At 43.3% G+C, this 19,668-nt stretch overlaps 1 protein-coding gene across 2 annotated transcripts; it reads left to right on the forward strand.

Annotated features, from left to right (window-relative positions):
• Positions 1 to 453: 453 nt before the first annotated feature.
• On the forward strand, positions 454 to 19,668 carry Ddx25 (DEAD-box helicase 25). 2 transcript variants are annotated; one of them, XM_055601206.1, is made up of 12 exons: positions 454 to 631; positions 1,201 to 1,267; positions 1,516 to 1,560; positions 2,024 to 2,159; positions 4,240 to 4,332; positions 4,436 to 4,538; positions 5,935 to 6,049; positions 7,357 to 7,534; positions 13,439 to 13,676; positions 14,617 to 14,779; positions 16,797 to 16,985; positions 18,282 to 19,668. In XM_055601206.1, the coding sequence occupies exons 1-12, from the start codon at positions 569 to 571 to the stop codon at positions 18,341 to 18,343; spliced, it is 1,452 nt and encodes a 483-aa protein (XP_055457181.1). In that variant the 5' UTR covers positions 454 to 568; the 3' UTR covers positions 18,344 to 19,668. The 2 variants fall into 2 exon arrangements, with proteins under 2 accessions (XP_055457181.1, XP_055457182.1); XM_055601207.1 differs by lacking the exon at positions 1,201 to 1,267 and having other exon boundaries at positions 508 to 631.

The following is a 19,668-nucleotide window of genomic DNA, read 5'->3' on the forward strand; positions in this document are numbered from 1 at the left end:
CCAAACTTAGCGTAAGGGATCTACCCCCAGAGCTGTGCAGTATATGTCATAGGTAGTGGTGGTCCGGATTGCTTTAAAAAGAGACCACGCCTTAGAACAAAAAATAAAATACGTGTGTATGCGGGCACATCACATTTATCTAGGACCGAGACGAAAGTCTGCACTTGAATTTGCTTTCTTTCCGAACCTCTGGGCAAGCCCATCTGTCCCTCCACTGTCCACTGCAATCCCACACCTTGTGATGCCCGAGCGAGGCTGTCCGGGGAGACACCTGCACGAGAGCCTGCAGCGCAGAGTGGGTACCGCCTCCGTGCCCATTTTCTCTCGGATGTGGGGATGGCCGGCTAGCCAAACGGAAAGCTCGCGGGTGTCCCGCACAGCTGCGCCCCGCACCTCTCTCCCTCCGCCCGCTCTGTGCCGGGCCCGCGCCTGCGCACTGCGCCGTGCCACGGGTGGTCGCGAGGCGGACGTCGGTCCCGGAGCCTGACCATTGGCCACTGAGCCGAGCCGGCGCTGCCCCGCGCAGGGGAGGCAGCACGTGCCGGGGGCGAGAGCGGAGACCACAGCTATGGCGTCGTTACTTTGGGGAGGCGACGCTGGGGCGGCGGAGAGCGAGCGGCTGAACTGCCACGTAACTGCCGCTGTGCAGGGGAGGGCCCGGGGGCGGGGGCTAGAAAAGGGACTCCCCAGGAAGTCCCCTGGGGGATGGGGAACGCTGGGGTGGCTTATGGAGTGGGGTGTCAAGGGATAAGGGGGAGGTGTGGGCTGGGTGGAAGGGCCACGGAAAAGGATACTCCTGGAGAAGATCGGCCTTTGATTTGAAAGGGCAGAGACCCCTGGAAATCCACAGGGAAAACACAGCTGCTAGTCCTAGCACTACTGTTTTCTCTCTCCTGGTTTTGACCATTTAGCAGGCTTCTCATCTTTATAGCTACCCTCCCCTTGTAGACGTAAACCATCCATCACCCAGGTACTGCCCATATTCAGACTAAGAGACCCTATAAAGAGAGACCATGGAAACTGCCGTCCTATTAGATGATAATTCATACAGTACACTGATTCCTGAAATGAAATCATTACTCCCTAACATTGCAAAGGAAGCTTGGGGTGGTCTTCCCTGCCCTCGCTGTAGGATAGCACCAGGCTTCCTGCTTGATGTCCTGCTTCCTAACATTGGTTGAAATTTGTGCCTTTCAATAGTTTTCAAATCTCGTCCACCCCAGGAAGAACCTTCGTGGTATTAGGAGTACCACAGTCCCAAACATAGGTGAGTGCTGTTAGGCTAAAGCAAACTAATTTAATTAAACACCTTTGCTTTCCTCATGTCTTTGCCAGCTGAAATAGCTTTGGCTTCCTTAATTTGCGTTCAAGACCGTCCACCTCCTCAGTCGCTTTACTCTCCCAGGAGATGGCTCTGTCTGCATACACTGTAGAATCTGAGAAATTTTAAGCGCGCACTGTATATTTTTGCTCAACATTTATCTTTACAATTACTATTTCTCTTTTACCTTTTAGATGGCTCTCTTAACACGGAAGAAGATGATGATGAAGATGATGTAGGTAGGAAGCAAGTTTGTTTGCATGTACCTACAAAGCATTGGTTTATCATCACTTAACGGTGTTAATGAATAGGATTTTGTTGAAAACAAAAAAGATCTTTGTTTTCTTTCTGAATGAATACTATCAGAAAAATTAGGAGGGGGTATATTTCTTTAGACTAAGCTGAAATGGAAACTGCAAGGAGTGGATTAAGAATTTTCAGTTTGGCAAGGAAGAACTACGTCCTGTTGGAATAAAATGTTAATTTGTTCAAGGTCAAGGGTTAGTGCAACAGAGCATAAGAAACTGGATCTTATAAAAGGGGGGGGGGGGAATTCTCAGTGCTGTGGCATTCCTTCTAGAACTTTCTTTTAGAAGGAAGATGAGAATAAGTTGCAGTTGTTTTAGTCTGCTGCTGAATGGGAGATAACAATTAGATGCTATTCTGGAGGCTTGATGGCCCCTTTTGGTTTTGCTTTTCTAGTGGATTTGGCAGCCAATTCACTCTTAAACAAATTAATCCGTCAGTCCTTAGTAGAATCCAGCCACCGAGTGGAAGTCTTACAGAAGGATCCCAGCTCTCCGCTCTACTCGGTGAAAACATTTGAGGAACTGCGGCTGTGAGTATCTTAACATTTAGTGTTTAAGAGTGCTTATGCTAGTAAGCATAAATAAGCTAGTATGCTGGTTCTAAAAACCATCAGCTTCCCCTTCATTTTCTAGTATGCAGTGTTAAAGTAGATCCTATCATTTTTACATGCAACTAAAATATAACTCAAGGAACACTTGGATACCCAAGTTGCCTGAGCACATTTTGGTAGGGAATATTTTAATCTTGCAGGAGTCAGGGGAATGCCCAGCCAAGCACAACCATGTTGTCAGTGTCCATATCAGAATCCAGACTCGTTGGTGACCAAAACATTGCCAAACCCTTACCACCTTTTAAGAAGTTACAAGCTTTTACTTTTCTAACCATAACTTATTTCAAACGGTATTAAAATGAGTAACTCTCTCAAGTGAGTTTTCATCTCCTAGGGATGAAATGGACATGAAGAAAATATAGTCTAACAAAAAGAAAAGGTGACAGATACATGTGGCCACACCAGGCTTATTTTGCTTGCCATGCACAGTAGGCAGATGAACCTGGTTATGTAGTAGTGTAGCCAACCAACCAAAAGGCAAATCTAGACACACCTTTTGTCAGTGCCTCAGGGTCCCCATTGTTTGAATTAAGAGCCTGTGAGTGAGTGTGACCAGTGAGTGTGACTGCTCATCCCAGGACTTGCTGTAGCTCAGTGTTGCTGATATTTAGCACAGTTTTACTTTGTAGTAGAGAAATGGCTTATGGATCTGAAAGATGTCTTAGTTGATTGTGGAGGCTTACATTCCTGTTTCTCATTTGGCCATTGTTGGCAGGGTCCCAAATATTTGGTTTCCAAGAGAAAAATGTGGTAACATATGAACTTATGTAAAGGAAAATATCCAACATCCTGATGCCCAGACATTTTCTAAGTGGTAGACAGGCCTATGATTAAAACATAACTGCCAATCGTCTACCAAGTGATATACCAAATTAAGTACATCCAAGTGTAGCAAACATAATGGTGTGTTCCTTTATTCCTAGCACTTGGGAGGCAGAGGGAGATGATCTCTGTGAGTCTGAGGCCAGCCTGTTCTACAGTGACAGTTCTAGGCCAGCTAAAGCTACACAGACCCTAACTTGAAAAAAAAAAAAAAAAAAAAAAAAAAAAGGAAAAAAAAGAAAAGAACGTCCAAATGTATGGGCAACTCATGAAAGGTGTAAACATTCCAGTCCACTTGTGCTGTTCTCATTCTGACATTTTGCAGAGGCAGAGGAGTACGGGAAAGATGCATTTAAAGTTCCTGCATCTGCTAGATGAGATTATAGTATACTGAATCTGAGATAAATGATAAAGGAATCACCTCACTTTTTTCTTTTCTGAATAATTCGGTCATTCATGAAAAGGAATTAAGCCAAAAATGTCACTTTGTTTCCCAATTTTATACAAAAATAACACTATCGTAAATGATTATATTCCTTTTATCAGATGAATGCTCATCCCCATCAAACCTGTAACAGAAGGTTTGGCTTTAGGCCTTTACAACTTCCCTTAATTTAGGCTTCTAGGCCAGCTTACAATTTCAGTAGTTCAGCTTAGAAGCATGATTGTATATAATTAGGGGACAGGGTTAAGGTGTAAATAATGTATTTCTAAGTTACCTTCAGTGCTTGTAGAGCTTTAATCTTCATTGCCAACTTCTCTGGGTTTGGAATGACCTAGATCACACACATCTCGGTGTGTCTCCGAGGGTGTTTCCAGTGAGATTTAGGTGAGGAGGAAAGAGCATCTTGTATGTGGGTGACACTGCCTCATGGGCTAGGGTCTCTGACTGAGTAAGATGTAGAAAAGGAGAAAGCAAGCTGAGCATCAGCATTGTCTCTCTGCTTTCTGACTACAGGCACAGTGAGACCAGCAACGTGCCCTCCCCGCCGTAATGGACTTTACCCCTTCTTAACCCCTGTCATAGAAAAGTGACAGTACTCAGTTGCAAAGTGGCTTACCTCAGAAGCTCACCTTTCAAGTGTGCATTTCTGAAGGCTACTGGCATGCATATTAATGAGGCTACCGACAAGCAGAGACCTTGTGTGACTGAGAATTCTATCTGTCTGCCTTACAGAAAAGAAGAGTTACTAAAAGGGATTTATGCAATGGGATTTAACAGACCATCCAAAATCCAAGAGATGGCCCTCCCTATGATGCTCGCACATCCGTGAGTTTACAGGGTAGTGGTCTTCCAAGTTGGTTCTTTTTGGCTTCTATTTATACCCAGGATCTTGTATTCAGTATACCTAGTTGTCTCCTCTTTTTCACAGTCCCCAGAACCTCATAGCACAGAGCCAGTCTGGAACGGGAAAAACAGCTGCCTTTGTCTTAGCAATGCTAAGCAGAGTGAATGCCTTGGAATTGTTTCCACAGGTAAGGAAGGGCTGTGCTGGAAACAATTGTAACTGCAATGCCAGAAATGTTTAAGCAACGCCTGGTCCTTCTGCAAATATGTGATTGCTGCAGATCATTGGGTAGAATATGGGAGAGTGATGCACAGCACTGGCCTTGGAGTCCAGCTGCCTCCAGTCCCAGCCTTGCCACCACTGCCCACCTAGCTGAGTGTTGGGAGGGGGTGGGAAAGTTAGTAAATCTCCCTGAGTCTGCTTCCCTTCTGTAAAGACAGCACTCCAAAGGCATGGATCAGCACTGATCTGCTCACACTTGACTTCTCACATCCAGCATAGTGCCTGGATTGTAGAGATGATTCATTAAGCATTGAATGATGAATGAATGAGTGAGTGAATGTTTTTGTCCTAAGGGCATCAGCAAAACCACATACATTTTTAGTGCTATGTTTGGGATAAGTAAGAATATAGTGATAATGGCTGCTTAGTTATAGGGCCAGAGGGCATTCAGTTTACCCCACTCACTTACCAGAGACCCTTGGAAGAAAAGTGTGTTCCTGCGGTCACACAGAGTGGTGGATCAAGGCACTCAGCTCACAGTTCTCCTGGCCTCATTTCGTTTCACAAAAAGAATCTGCTACTCTTTCCCTGTTTGCTCCAAAGCACACTCACCAAGTTCTTTCACAGGCTGACTTCCTATATATGCTAAAAGCCTTTCTCAGCAAGCTTCCAGTGAGCCCCAGAAACTATGGACACATGTGATGGAGGCCAAACACAAAGTGTACTTTCCAGATGAGGTCGCCGTGCTTGAGTCCATGTGTTGAAAATGTGTGGAAGCTATTTTGAGCACTTCTGTAGATACTGTAGATATTTCCACCACAGATACTGCACGTGCTGCAGTAAATGTCAGTTTCTTTAAGCAACATCTCCATTCAACAATCATGACTTCTATGGGAGGTGGCCTGGCAAATGGGAGTAGAGGCAGCATTATTCTGGCAGGATTACATATTTACAGTGCCGACTAAGCAGAGTATTCGGGAAACAGGCAGCTCTTAAGAGCAAGCAAGAGGTGGTAGGTATTGTACAAGCTATGATTTATCTTGCCTTCCTCGTGGATTCCCAGGTCCCTACATCCCTTTCTCTCTCCATCCAACGACAGTGACCAGTAACTTGTGTTTCTAAACAACCTTGTAGAGAAGAATATGTAAAGTGACTATTTCTTTGTCCTTCAGCGCCCCACATCTCTGAGTATTCACCCCAAACATATCAACTACTTATCAACTGTCAAATTATATTCAATTTAAAATGCTTGATTCAGCATAATTTTCTCATTTCTGTGTCTCCTCATGTGCAACATTTAATTGTGATTCAAACTGAACAGTGGCTTGTATGAACCTTCTTCCTCCTCTTCTATCTCACAGTGCCTCTGCCTGGCTCCTACCTATGAACTGGCTCTGCAGACTGGCCGTGTGGTTGAAAGGATGGGGAAATTCTGTGTGGATGTTGAAGTGATGTATGCCATTCGAGGAAATCGAAGTATGTACCAGTCAGCCTGTCTTGGCTACTTGTAAATCCTGGCTTCACACCTAATAAGGCTGCTATAACTTCTCTGCCTTCTCTAAAGTGGGGAAATGTTAGGAAAGGAAGCGATCCAGACTTAAGCACTGGCGCAGCCTGGAATGTGATGAGGACACAGCAAACAGTGTACTGTTTCCATATCTTGTAAGAGGATGTCTTTTTTTTGTACTCTGCTCTTTGAGACTTGGAGACCTTGTGCCAAACAAGTTTTTTTTTTTTTTTTAATTTTGGGAGGGGGGATTTTTTTCTCATTATAATATTACATGCTTAACATGGAAAAATGAAACTTTAAAGGATGGAAGATTAGGAGGTGGAAGTTTGCCCACCTTTGCCCTCCAGAGAAGGACAAAAAGCTCTTTGCTCTTCTTTGAGCTCATGTATATGCATGTTTGTTTCGTTGAGTGCTCACAAAATGAAAGCCTACCACACACCACCCTCTGAGAAGCTTCCCAGTACCCCATACTTTTTACATCTGGCCTATTAGCGAACATTCTTGTCACTTCCCATTTGGAAAGGCTTTTGCAATTTGGAGGGTTTTGTCTTGTTTGCAGGGAGCTGGAGAAAATCACTAGGGCAGTGTGCATGGTAAGTGAGTGCTTCCACCATAAGTGGATCTCGCTCAGGATGTGTCCTTCCTGTTGCTGAAATGGGGTGTCTCAGTTCCCAGGAGCAGACTGGCCAGGCCCTTCACCCCATCCAGTCAGTCTCCAGAGCATCTGGGAGCTCCCAGCCTGTACTGCCAGACCTAACTAGTTTCCACAGCTGTGCCATTAATCCATATCAGACTAGAAATTCCAAATGTGCTTTTTTTGTTGTTTGCTCTGCTTTTGGTTTTGGGGTTTTTGGTAGTGGTGATGGTGATGGGTAGTGGTTTTGGTTTTGGGTTGGTTGGTTGGTTGGTTGGTGTGTTGGTGTGAGATAGTGTCTCACTGTATTGCTCAGGCTGGTCTTAGATGAGCAAGTGAGCATCTATCTCACTGCAGCCTCCTGAGTGACCTACAGGATGCGACTATATCCAGTTTATCCAAGCATAGCTTTTCAAATGACCACAGAGCACAATCAAACATATAGGGCTGTTATTACTATAAACCTGGAACTCTGGCCTAAAATTCTGCAGATTCTAAATACACCCATGACCCTCAGGGCTTGTGCTGGAAAAATTATTCTCTTGCCACCAAGAAATATATCACCCTGGCTTGTGTCCTGTTAAGAGTGAGTGTGGCAGTTTATATCTACAAAAACACTTAAAACCCTTTTCTCTACAGTTCCTAGGGGCACTGAAGTCACCAAACAGATTATAATTGGTACTCCTGGGACTGTCCTAGATTGGTGTTTCAAGCGAAAATTGATTGATTTGACTAAGATTCGTGTGTTTGTCCTGGATGAAGCAGATGTGATGATCGACACCCAAGGATTCTCAGATCAGAGTATTCGTATCCAAAGGTAATCTTTACATTCATCCTTTCCTCCTGGACTTTTAGTCTAAATGATGAATTTTGTGTGTCTACTCTTCCTAATTACTTTCATTATTTAATTTCTTGCCCTTTTCACCTCTGATTTGACTTTGGGTTTTCATTACTTTCACCAGCTCAGGAAACCTTCAGACTGCTGTAACTCCTACCTTCATCCGGTGTGCTCACCTCTCTGCTTTACTTTTGCAGTGCAGGCTTCCAGGTGAAGTGTGTGTCCTGAGTGGCACCAGCTTTTTGCAGTCATGTTTTATATCCTGTGCAGAATCCTGAAGGAATCTGCTGAAGGCTGCCTTGAAGATGTGATAGCTAATGGGATAGAATAAAAAAACGCAGTTGTGTTGGAGCAGGTCTAGTCCTGTCTCTGCTTCTAATTTGTAAGTAAATCATACCATTTCTCCAGATTTCTCTATCAAGTCACCTGAAGGGCTTCAGATAACGCATTTCTGGACCCTTCCTCATACTCGCTCAGTTGTAATCTGTAATGAGAATTCTGGACTTTTGGTTTCTTAAAAAAACAAATATTATAAGAATATGTTTTGATTTTAATCCCAGCTATGGAGATATGTGGCTGCTTCGAAGCAGCTGACGATGATTTGCCTCGTGCTCTAGCAAAGGCATGGTTTTGCCAGCTGCAGATCATTCCTGTGATTGTGTAATGTTTGGAATTCTGGGAACTTTTCAGAGGCTATGTAAATGCTAGCACCCTGACCACCCAGGGCTGATGGTTGTTGGTTGTTCGGGGAGATTAGTTTTAGTTTGTTAGTAGTCACACTCAAGGAAGAAACAAGAAGAAAATAATGAGATTTGGAGCCCTCTACCTCTCTCCTTGCCTTCTCTTCTTTCTCTCCTGTCTTGTGATAGGGGTTAAAAACAGGGGAATGAAGGATGGGAAAAAGAGGAAACTGCAAAGTAGCTAAAGCAAGCTACAGGGATGGGGGGGGGGGGTTAGTTAGAAAATCTCCAGTGCTCTTTTTTTTTTCTTTTTTAATAAAGTAGTATTTACTCAACATTAAATTCAGTAGTAATGAAAGGCTTATACTGAAGCACAGTAATTCCTTGCCCTGCCCAGTCCTGAGAATATGCCTGTCTTTTCTGACAACAACCTCCATATCTTAAATAATATGTCATATCTTTAATATGCTCACATTACTGTTTCCTGAGACTTCCCAGGATAGAAAGCAGGCCTGCATTCTTTTAAACTACTGCTCTCACCTGTTCCCTCTCTCTCCTCTCAGGGGTTAAATTATGTTTGATTATGTTGGCACTGCTCATATCATTCAGAGTGCACACGCACACACTGCTCACTGCTGGGCCAAGCAGTATAGTGTTATTCTTTTCTTGGGGAGTTGATTATTGGCTTTTTTTCCATGCATTATCCTGCTCTCCCAGATTTTTTTTTAGCCTGCTGTTGGGGTCTCCTGCCTCCTCTCCATCCTGCTTTTTCTCGCTGGCATTGTTGACCCTTTCATTTTCAAAACTTGTGCCTGCCAGTCCTAGAAAGTCTCTGAGTTGTTTCTTTTCTTAGAATGGCCAGCTGTGGAGAGAGCCAGCGTATAGGACACAGTCGTTACAAGGAAGAAGTATTTAAAATGGAAATAATTACACACGTTACTAAATCAGGGTACCATTTCTGTGTCCTGGTGATCCGTTCTCTATTCTCATTCTCTCTCTGCTTCCAGTCTGGAGGAGGACCCCTGTCTTCATTTATGGTACATCTTTCCAGAGCTACCAACAGTAATAGTCACCACATGAGCACAGGTCTTCATGGTTAAAAGACCTTACTAAGTGTAAACTTTAAACTGAAAAGTAGCCAAAAGCATTGATAATGAAAGCCTCAATGCCATTGGTCAGATATTACCTGCTTTGTAAGATGTCAGTTACAAAGTATGCAAGACATACAGCTGTTGGTATCATTTTTTGTTTTGTTTGCTAAGGTGTTTATGGGACAAATAGGATTTGCCAGAACTTATATTTACACTCTACAGCTAGTTTATCTTTGGGTAAGATATGAGCAAACCTGTTTTTTATTTTGTTTTATGAAAAGTTCATAGATTTCATCTTCATTTTTAAAACTGAAGTCTCTCTCTCTCTGTCTCTCTCTCTCTCTCTCTCTCTCTCTCTCTCTCTCTCTCTGTGTGTGTGTGTGTGTGTGTGTGTATGTATGTAGAAAGACTTTCTCTGTAGCCCAGGCTGATCTAGGACTAACCATATAGCTCAGCTTGTCCTTGAACTCATGGCAGTCCTACCTCAGCCTTCTTAATACTGAGATTACAGACATGACCAACATGCTTGACATGGCCATGTTTTTGTTACTGGGATGTGCATGTTTGAAGGGTGTTCTAAATTGATCATTATTGATTTGAAAGAGTCAGCTCTTACAGTGAAAGAGCTGTGTCATCTGTTACCAGCACTTCTGCATTTGTTTACTTGAAAGACATTTTATTTAGGTCTCTAGATGATGTCTCTTTTTTTCTTCTGTTGAAGTTAAATTCTTTTTTCATACAGTATATCCTGATAACAGTTTTTCCTCCCTCTACTCCTCCCAGTTCTTTTCCACCTCCTCTTTCCTCCAATCCACTCCCTTTCTGTCTCTCATTAGAAAAGAACAGGCTTCTAAGAGATAACAACCAAACAACAAAATAAACTATAATAGGATAAAGCCAAACCTGTCACATCAAGGCCAGACAAGGCAACCAACAGAAACAAACAAACAAACAAACAAACAAAAAGAGTCCTGAGTGCAGGCATAAGAATCAGAGATGCACTGTGCTTACACTCGGGAGTCTCATGAAAATACTAAGATGAAAGCCATTATATATATATATATATATATATATATATATATATATATATATATATATATATATATTATATATATTTACATATATATTTTTATATATAATATATATTTATATTTTATATATTTTATATATTTTATATATTTATATTATATTTATATATATATATATATTTTTTTTTTTTTTACACAGAGGACCTGGTGTAGACCCATATTGTCCCTATGCTTGCTGCTTTAGTTTTTCTGAGGTCATGTGAGCCTTGCTCAAGAGGTCCTTGGTCTCCTGTCATCATCCATCCCTCTGGCTTTACACTCCTTCTGCATCCACTTTTGTGTTGTTCCCTGAGCTCTGAGATGACAGATTTGATGGAAACATCCCATTTAGGATTGTATAAACCAGATCTTAAACTTTCTGTACTTGGGACTCATTTTCAAGAAATTTTTACGTGACCCCAGATATTTAGGCACATGGCATAACATAAGTATGCATAGCAAGAATTTACTGAAAATAAATCAGGTTTATTTTAAAAAAACAGTTTGTTAGTATGCATATAAAACAAATTTTCATAGTGATGAGATGGATATGCCTTTTTCCTTATGTCAAGAATTGAATCTTGTCTGAAACAAAATATATTCAATATTTCTGGAATTGATTTTTTTAAATTGCCAATGCTGGGAATACCACTTTGCATAAGCATGTAATACAAAGAGCAGGAATATGTCTCATACCATTTTGGAAATTGCTAGAAACTTATTTTTTAAACCCCAAGCCACAGTTAATGATGTTTTTTATGAAACTCAAGTCAGCAACTCAGCAGTTTTAAAATCAAACAGCACAATTATGACATACTAGTTTGATAAGAACATGCGAAGGGATGTTTCTTTAAGAGCAGAGAGCTTTGTAGGAAGCTGGTAAGCATATGGTGGTGACCACTTCGAGCCAAGTGTCTTGAGCAGCAATTCTTACGTGTTTGATTTTGAATGAACTGATGATCGTTGTCTGCTCAGATACCTTTGACTGAATTGCAGACTATTTCACAACCCCACATGGGGCCACAGCCCACAGCTCAAGAATCTGTACTGTAAACATGTCATGGAGGGAGATACCAGGGACAACACAGATTTGGGTGCTAAGGCTGAGATAATTGACAGACTATGCTCCTTTTACCTCAGCACTGGCCTCTTGAGGAAGCCCAATTTAGAATTTTGTGGGTTGTTTTGTTTTTTTTTTTAAGATTTATTTATTATTTATACAATACTCTTCCTGCATATATGCCTACACACCAGAAGAGGGCCCCAGATCTCACTATAGGTGGTTGTGAACAAAGATGTGGTTTCTGGGAATTGAACTCAGGACCTTTGGAAGAGCAGCCAGTGCTCTTAATCACTGAGCCATCTCTCCAGCCCAAATTTAGAATTTTGTAAACACTGCCTTTCACATCTGTCTCTACATTGGCCCTCCCCATAGCACCTAGTCCTAAACCCTGATCCTCCTCCAGGTACTGTGCTAATCTGTGTTTTGTTGTGCATTTCTGAAGGCCTTTTTATACTATTTTATTGTGGGGTTTTTAAGGCTCATTCTCCCTTCTTCTCCCCAGTGCATCCCAACACCCCAACACCAGGTAGGAAAGACAGATTAGTGGGGAGAAGGGGTGAAGTTCTCTTTAGCTACTTCCTGGTGGTTAGGGTTGTCTGGTTCCTTGTGGAAAGTCCAATCTTCATTGCAAGATATCTCCAATTTTTCATCAAACTGAATCAACAGCAATCAGGAGCAGCAGGGGGAAGTACCAGCAGCCTTCTTCTTTCTCAGAACTCCCCAACACACTCTGGGCTGTGGCATTTAGTCCCTCTCCAGAGACCTCAGAGTTAAACTATCTGCATTGGGCAAAGAGCCCCTCTCAGAGCACACATGAGGCAGACACTTTGCTGCTGTGGATAATCTGAATCAGTCCCATATACCACATCTGGGATCAAAACAAGAACATGTTTACATACACAACACGTTTCCTTCTGTCAGTAGTTAAAAGGCAGTCTTCAGTTTTCTCTTTCCTTCCTGGATCCTACTGGTGTATTTCTGGCTGCGTCTTCTCCTTCATTTCTTGTGTTATAAATGCGACATCTGCCTTTCCCTCTCTGAGGATGCTAATTTCAGTATTTTTTTGCAAGGTAGTATTATTGCTGTTTGGGTTTGGCCTATGACTTCCGTCCCTTCCTTACCCCCGACTCCTGTTTTCAACATTGTCTCTGAATTGGCCAGCTTTCCTGTTTTGTCTGTTTGCTGCCCACCCTTTCATAATCTGAAGAACTAAAACTCCAGGAGACAGCTCAGTGTACTTCCAACTTGGAATCTTTGTCATGTGGCTGCATTAGAACTATGTGGTGCTCTGATTTCCTTTCAGGAGGTAGAGCTTGGCTGCTGCCAGTCTGGGGTAAGAAGAGGCTACCAGGAAGTATGCATGCTTTCCTTTGCTTCATCCCCATCAGCCACGTGATTTATCTCCACCCATCATTATGGCTCCTATCTCCAAATCTGGAATGTCTGCGCTAGTCTCCTGGTAGTGTGTGCTTAGCTGCCTCAAGTAAGGGATCCAGCTCTTCCCTATGGCCAGAGATCAAGGGCGACTCCCCTCTTGCCATCCTCTAACCAGTAAGTTAGTGTGTTTATGTGTTAGAGTGAAAGATTTAGGAGTAAAGGGGAACTTCTAAAAGGCCCCTTTTATTTTCTACTCAGAAAAATACTGTGTAATAATTAGAGCATTTATGTTGGTTGCTCAACAACCCCCCCCATTCCATTCTCCTTTCTTTTGGTTAATACAATTAAGTGGTTCCTTTCATTCCCTATAGACATATGTCCAATGTGAGATTGCTGAATCTTACAGTAGGAAGAGACTGACGTGAGTGACTGCTGACCCTCCAGAATGTATATCTAAGCTTTGCTCTGAGATTCACATTTCAGGATGTCTGACTTTTGTATGAAGGTGGAGCACATTACAAGTATGCACAGAGCAGCTGATGGCAGTGCTTGAGCTGCAACTGTCTGGTAGCTGAGCATCGGCCATGTGCCTTTCTCTCTTTCAGAGCGTTACCCTCTGAATGCCAGATGCTCCTCTTTTCAGCGACCTTTGAGGACTCTGTGTGGCAGTTTGCTGAACGAATCATCCCTGACCCCAATGTTATCAAGTTACGAAAAGAGGAGCTGACCCTGAACAACATCCGGCAGTATTATGTGCTGTGTGAGAACAGGAAAGACAAATACCAAGCCCTGTGTAACATCTACGGTGGCATCACCATTGGCCAGGCCATCATCTTCTGCCAGGTAAGCCTGATGCCTGTATCTTTGCCATGGGCAGATGTTCATACAAGTGGAAGGGGAGACTATACTGTTAATAAATGCCTTCTAGCTAGGCACTGTGTTCAGCTAAATCCTCAGACAGCTCGGAATAGACTCTTCAGTTCAGGGGTAAAACTTAGAAAGGTTGGATGATGGGATAGGACCTTAGGTGTGACGTTAAATAAAGGTCCCTCTTAGAGGCCCTGCTCCTATCTTAAGGTTTCCTGTAGCTTTTCCAAGTCTGTGATGTTATTTTCTACTGATATCCCACTATATTTTATGTAGCGTCAGGGGGTATTGTGTTTTGCTTTTTGCTCACACTTTTCATACTCATATGCTTTATTTTTATTCCTACCGTGTGAACATGTTAAGCCTTAGGAGTGGGGACTTGAGACATATCCTCTACACTAGCCTGACATCTGCTGGCATGTACAGAGAACCAAAGTCCTTTGTAGAGTGAAAACAAGGTCATGGCTATCTCCCAGGATAGCCAGGTAAACTGGGCAAGATACTTAGCTTTAGAAATGTTTTGGGTTTTTTTGTTTGTTTGCTTGCTTTGTTTTGATTTTTGGCCACTTAACAAAAATGATGATGAAGTGGAGGAGGAGGAGAAAGAATAAATTGGGTAGCTATTTTATTGTGAACAAAAAGATGTTAGTCAGATGGCTCCTGCAAAGAAAGAACTCTTGCAGTGTTGTTGGTTTGGTTCGTCATCAGTTTGTGGAAGAGAAGGCCAAAGCTTGGCTACGTTAAGAAAACATGATTTAGAATTGCAGTCAGAGAATGTCATGCCATATTCTAAGGCGACTTCTTGGTAGGCTGAGGGAGGAAAGAAGCAGAATTCCTCTGCAGCATTTGCCTTTGCACCCATGAGCACAACAGGACAGCCAATCTGTTTTGACCACTGCTTTTCTCTCTCTCATAGACGCGTCGAAACGCCAAGTGGCTGACTGTGGAGATGATGCAGGATGGCCATCAAGTATCCTTGCTAAGTGGGGAACTCACAGTGGAACAGCGAGCATCCATCATTCAGAGGTTTCGAGATGGCAAAGAGAAGGTTCTTATAACGACCAATGTCTGTGCGCGAGGTAAGTAAGAGTTGGATGTTACCCATGAGATTTATGCATGACTTGCAATTTAGAGGTTGACTGACATGCACAGTCATGGAAACATCTCTGTAATCAAAATCAGACCCTGCCGCCTCCCAACCTCGCCTTCTCTGTCTCTGCACTCAGTCTCCTCCCACCATGGCCTCTGGCAGCTGCTGCTAAGATTTCAGTGTGAATTTTTGTCTCTCCGGACTGCCACCTAAGTTCAGTCATGCACTGTAGCCTTTGTATCTGGCTTCTTCCACCTAATATGATGCTGAATTTCTCCAGCTTTGTTTGCTACGTGGAACAGTAGTTTGTTCCTTGTCATTGGGAATAGCATTCCATTGACAGTTCAGTCATTTACCGGTTGGGTGTTTGAATTGCTTGCTTTAGGGGTTACTGTGAATGCATCTATAATAAAAACTCACATGTAGGTCCTTGTATCCACATATGTTTTCATTTCACCTTGGTACATACCTAGCAGGCGGCTTTCTAAGAAACTGCACAGCTCTTCCACTTCTCAGCCATCCTGCACTCCCATCAGCAAGGGCCTCTTCCACCAGCAGGGTGCACTCCTACAGCGTTTGTTCAATGTCCTTGTCATTCACTGATCTTGTCAGCTTCTTGTTTGAACCGTTCAGATGCACATGTACAGTATCTCCACGTGATTTCAATTCCACTAACAACTAATAATGCCAGCATTATTAGTATCTCAGGTATATCTCAGTTTTAAATCTGCAGTTGCAAGGTGGGGAGTTATTAAGAAAGGGAAATGCCTATTGGTTCATCCTTCCCACATTTTTGCTTGGACCATGTTCTCTAGGTCATTCTGCTTTTTGCTGACACTTTTCATGCTCACATGCTTTATTTAACACATAGAATGAAGGGCTTGCTATATGTTAGGAGCCTTTGTCTTTGGAAAGCTTATTCTGCCTGAGAAAGGGTGAAACCCCTGACCCTTGGGAACTGTTCTTGCCTGGGGCTACCCAAAGGGACTTTGTGGTATCCAGATGGTGGCCATTAACTGTATCCACTCTTGAGTACTTGAAACACCATAACATAACTGAGGTACTGCATTTTTCATTTGACTAGTTTAAATGTGAATGGCCTTATAAAATTTCATGATTTTCTTTCTGGACAGAACAACCTCTGGCCCTGGTGGGGGGGGGGGGGAAGAGTGGAAGCTGTGCAGGATGCTCGAGGATGAAGGCTCAGAGCACAGAGGGCAAGGTCCTGGTATAGACAGCCTGTCAGTGTGGGGATGGAAGGCCCGGAAAGTGTGTGGAAGTGTCCTAGGCAGCACTGGGGTTGATAGGTATTAAAGGAAGGAAAACTGTTCAGCTTCTTTTTTTTATGCCCTGTGCTTGCTAGGTGGGCACTCTACCACTGAGCCCAGAGAACAGTTCAATTGGTAGGACAATGGCTAGCCCTTGTAACTGGAATTGAACATGAAGAGGAGGTGAGCCCACAGGTGGCTTTGAGGGCTTGAGAAATTTGTATTCTAGGCTCTGAGCACAAGTGCCCACCCTGGCTGTGGTGACCATTCTATGAGACGTTAGGGGCGTGAGAGAAGAGATAGAAGAAAAAGCATTCCAAAAGTTGTAAAGGTTGAGGCAAGAGATTTAAAAAAAAAAAAAAAGAAAGAAAGAAAGACATGATGAGAGCATGGACACGGGATGGAGTGGAGCAGCATCCCGTAATGGGTAAGAAGACCCTAGACCAGCAAGCCTGCACAGAAGAGGGAGGAGCTTGGCCTTTTAGGCTTGGTGAGGGCCTCTCTCTCTCCCTTCCCCACTCACGTACATGCTTTGTAGCATGCAGAATTAACCTTCATTATCGGTATTACCAGCACCACAGACATCACAGCATACAAGCTCACCTATTTTATGACATAAAGCCAGTTTTGCTTTCCAAATTTTTTCTATAGTGGGAATTACTTTGGCAAACACAGTTCTTGGTGGATTTGTCCTGGAGAAAAATATTGCAAGACCCTACAGTATCTTTCTTCTCCTAGGAATTGATGTGAAGCAGGTTACCATTGTTGTGAACTTTGACCTTCCTGTAAACCAGTCAGAAGAGCCAGACTATGAGACCTACCTCCACCGTATAGGACGAACGGGACGCTTTGGGAAAAAAGGTCTCGCCTTTAACATGATTGAGGTGGATAAGCTGCCCCTGCTTATGAAAATACAGGACCACTTCAGTAAGTAGCATGTTTCACATTCACAGTAGGAGCCATCACCTTGCTCTTACAGACGATGTGGGCAGTGATGGATTGTGGGAAGCAGACGCCATGAGGGAAGCGCTTTTAATTCACAGGATGAGAGTCATAATACAGGCCAAGTAGTTACACAATTTCCTTATGCTTGTTAAACAGAAGTTTAAGTGGCAAGTAGAAATCACATGAACTCATTCTACAATCTGTAGAATTTTATGCCGTAGAGTGATAGAACAAAGTAATAATGCCCTTTAGGATTTATTTGTCTCAACTTCCTGTTTTATTTATAATTTCCCTCTTGTCTCACTGTCTCAGATAGGACAGGCCTGAGTACTGAGCTCTACAAACCTTTTTCAGGCCCACACCTAAACAAGCAGGCTCAGCTAGCCTGCTGGGACCCCAAACTGGCAGAACACACTCATGGGCACCTCAAGGGTTACATCACCTGCACATGCCAAAAGTTACATGTAGTGGCACATACTTTAAATGCAGAGACAGGAGGATCTCTGAGTTCAAGAACAGGCAGAACTACATAGTGAGACTCTGTATTGAAAATAAACAAAAAATTACCCCAAGCCCAAGAGAGCACTGACATGGGCAGAGAGCATGGCTAAATGGCATTAAGCTCTGTCTTCTTGCATGGAACTTTACTGGAAGCAGTGCGCACACCCCTCAGGAAGTGACTCGAAGAACATTTGGAGGGGAATGTGCAAAGGTCTTCAGGCAGACTGCTGCACGTCCCACTGACCCTGCCAAGAACTGCTCAGGTAACCCACCTTGAGCTTCCTGGAGTGGCAGGGTCAGAAGCACCCATGAAGACCATTTCTGCTGTGTGGACCTCGTGGGAAATCACCATGGCGAATAGGCTTGGTCCTCCCTGGCTTTTCTCACTGAGCCTGTTTTTGCTCAAGGTATCCAGATATTCACATTCTGGACCCAGTCAGTTTCCTGCTATTTTAGCTTATGTGGGTTGGCTCTTTGGTGAGTGTCTATTCCTTATCTTGGGCTTCCTATACAAAATGTCACCGAAACTTTTTTTTTTTTTTTCTTTGAGACAAGGTTTCTCTGTATGGCCTTGGCTCTCCTGGAGCTCACTCTGTAGATCAGGCTGGCTTCAAACTCAACAGAGATTGACTGCCTCTGCTTCCTCAGTGCCACCACACCCTGCTTCGGGTGTGCAGGTTCAGCAGTGTCACTGACTTCAGAAATGTATCACTGCTGGAGTGAACTTCCATTTAGGATCTAGGATGAAACTGGTTTCTTTTTCTCTCCTTCTTTCAGATAGCAATATTAAGCAACTCGACCCAGAAGATATGGATGAGATTGAAAAGATCGAATATTGAAGAGAGGCCTTTGATGTCTGTGGGCTACCCTAGTTTATGTGAGAATGTTCCAGTAGGGCTTGAAGATAATTTTCTATGTTGAGGCTCTGTCAAGGTGACACTGTCATAGATGAGAAAATAAATGCCATGGTACCCTTTATTCTAAGACCTGAGGTCTTTTTGAAACCAAATTGATTTGAAGCATGTGACCCTTTTAAATGAGAAGGCAAGATTCCTTCTTCTAACCTGTTCTACCGGTAAAAATGTTGCCTGGGCTTCTTAGATGGCTTTCTATTTAGTTTATACGCTGTGTAGATCATGCCAGTTTATGAGCCTGGCCACAAGGGGGCAGCAGAACATCACCAATTTTAGAATTTGCACTAGTAGTACAGATAAGAAACTCCACCCATTTTCAAGCTTCACTCACAGGCTGCCCTTTCTGCATATTAGTTTCCCCATTCCCACCCCTTGTCCTCAGGTGAACATACACTTTGAAACTTTCATGAGAGAGAGAATATGAGAGAACATTTTGCTTTTAATATTCCAGGCGACACCCAGAACTTCTGAATATTTCCCTCTTCTGCTGTTACTGTCTTCAGATTAGAAAAGATTTATTCTATCAGGTTATCTCATAGTCTTTAAAAATGTGGCTTTATTCTAGATATTTTCAGAAAGTAAGCAATGAAGGTTCTAAAAAAAAAAAAACAAGGTAGGACCTAGAGCAACATATCAGTGGGTACAGCTCTAGCTGTACTGTCTGTGTGAGTGGGGGGTTCTGAATTCACAGCCCCAGCCCCAGTGGAAAGGCCGGGTCTAGTAGAGCAAGTCTGCACAGAGCTGGGAGCCAGAGACATAGATCTAGGGAGCTCACAGGCCAAGTCAGTCTAACGGAAATGGCGATATCCGAGGTCAGTGAGAGACGCAGTTCCAGAAAACAAGGTGGGAAGAGTGACATCTGTCCTTCACATGCCCACAACCATCAGCACTCACACACATGTGCACACCCCCCCACGCACACGCACCCAGGCGTGCCTGTACGCCTGCATGCCTGCATACCCAGAGCACGCACGTGTACACATGCGTCCCTCACATGCATGCACTACATGAATCCACCAAAAACTGAAACAAATCCAAAACACGCCCAGAAGCAGCATGTCAGGGAGTCAAAGAGTTTGTTTATAAAGGTGTCATGGTAGCTGGACATGGTGGTGCATACCTGTAATCCAGTACTTAGGAAGGATTCCCACAAGTCTGAGGCCAGCCTAGTCAACACAGCAAGACCCTGGCCAGAATTGAAAAAGAAAGAAAGAAAGAAAGAAAGAAAGAAAGAAAGAAAGAAAGGAAGG

This window comes from Psammomys obesus, unplaced genomic scaffold, assembly GCF_907164565.1.
Source record: "Psammomys obesus unplaced genomic scaffold, mPsaObe1.curated_primary_1811, whole genome shotgun sequence".
In the NCBI taxonomy this organism is placed as follows: domain Eukaryota; kingdom Metazoa; phylum Chordata; class Mammalia; order Rodentia; family Muridae; genus Psammomys; species Psammomys obesus.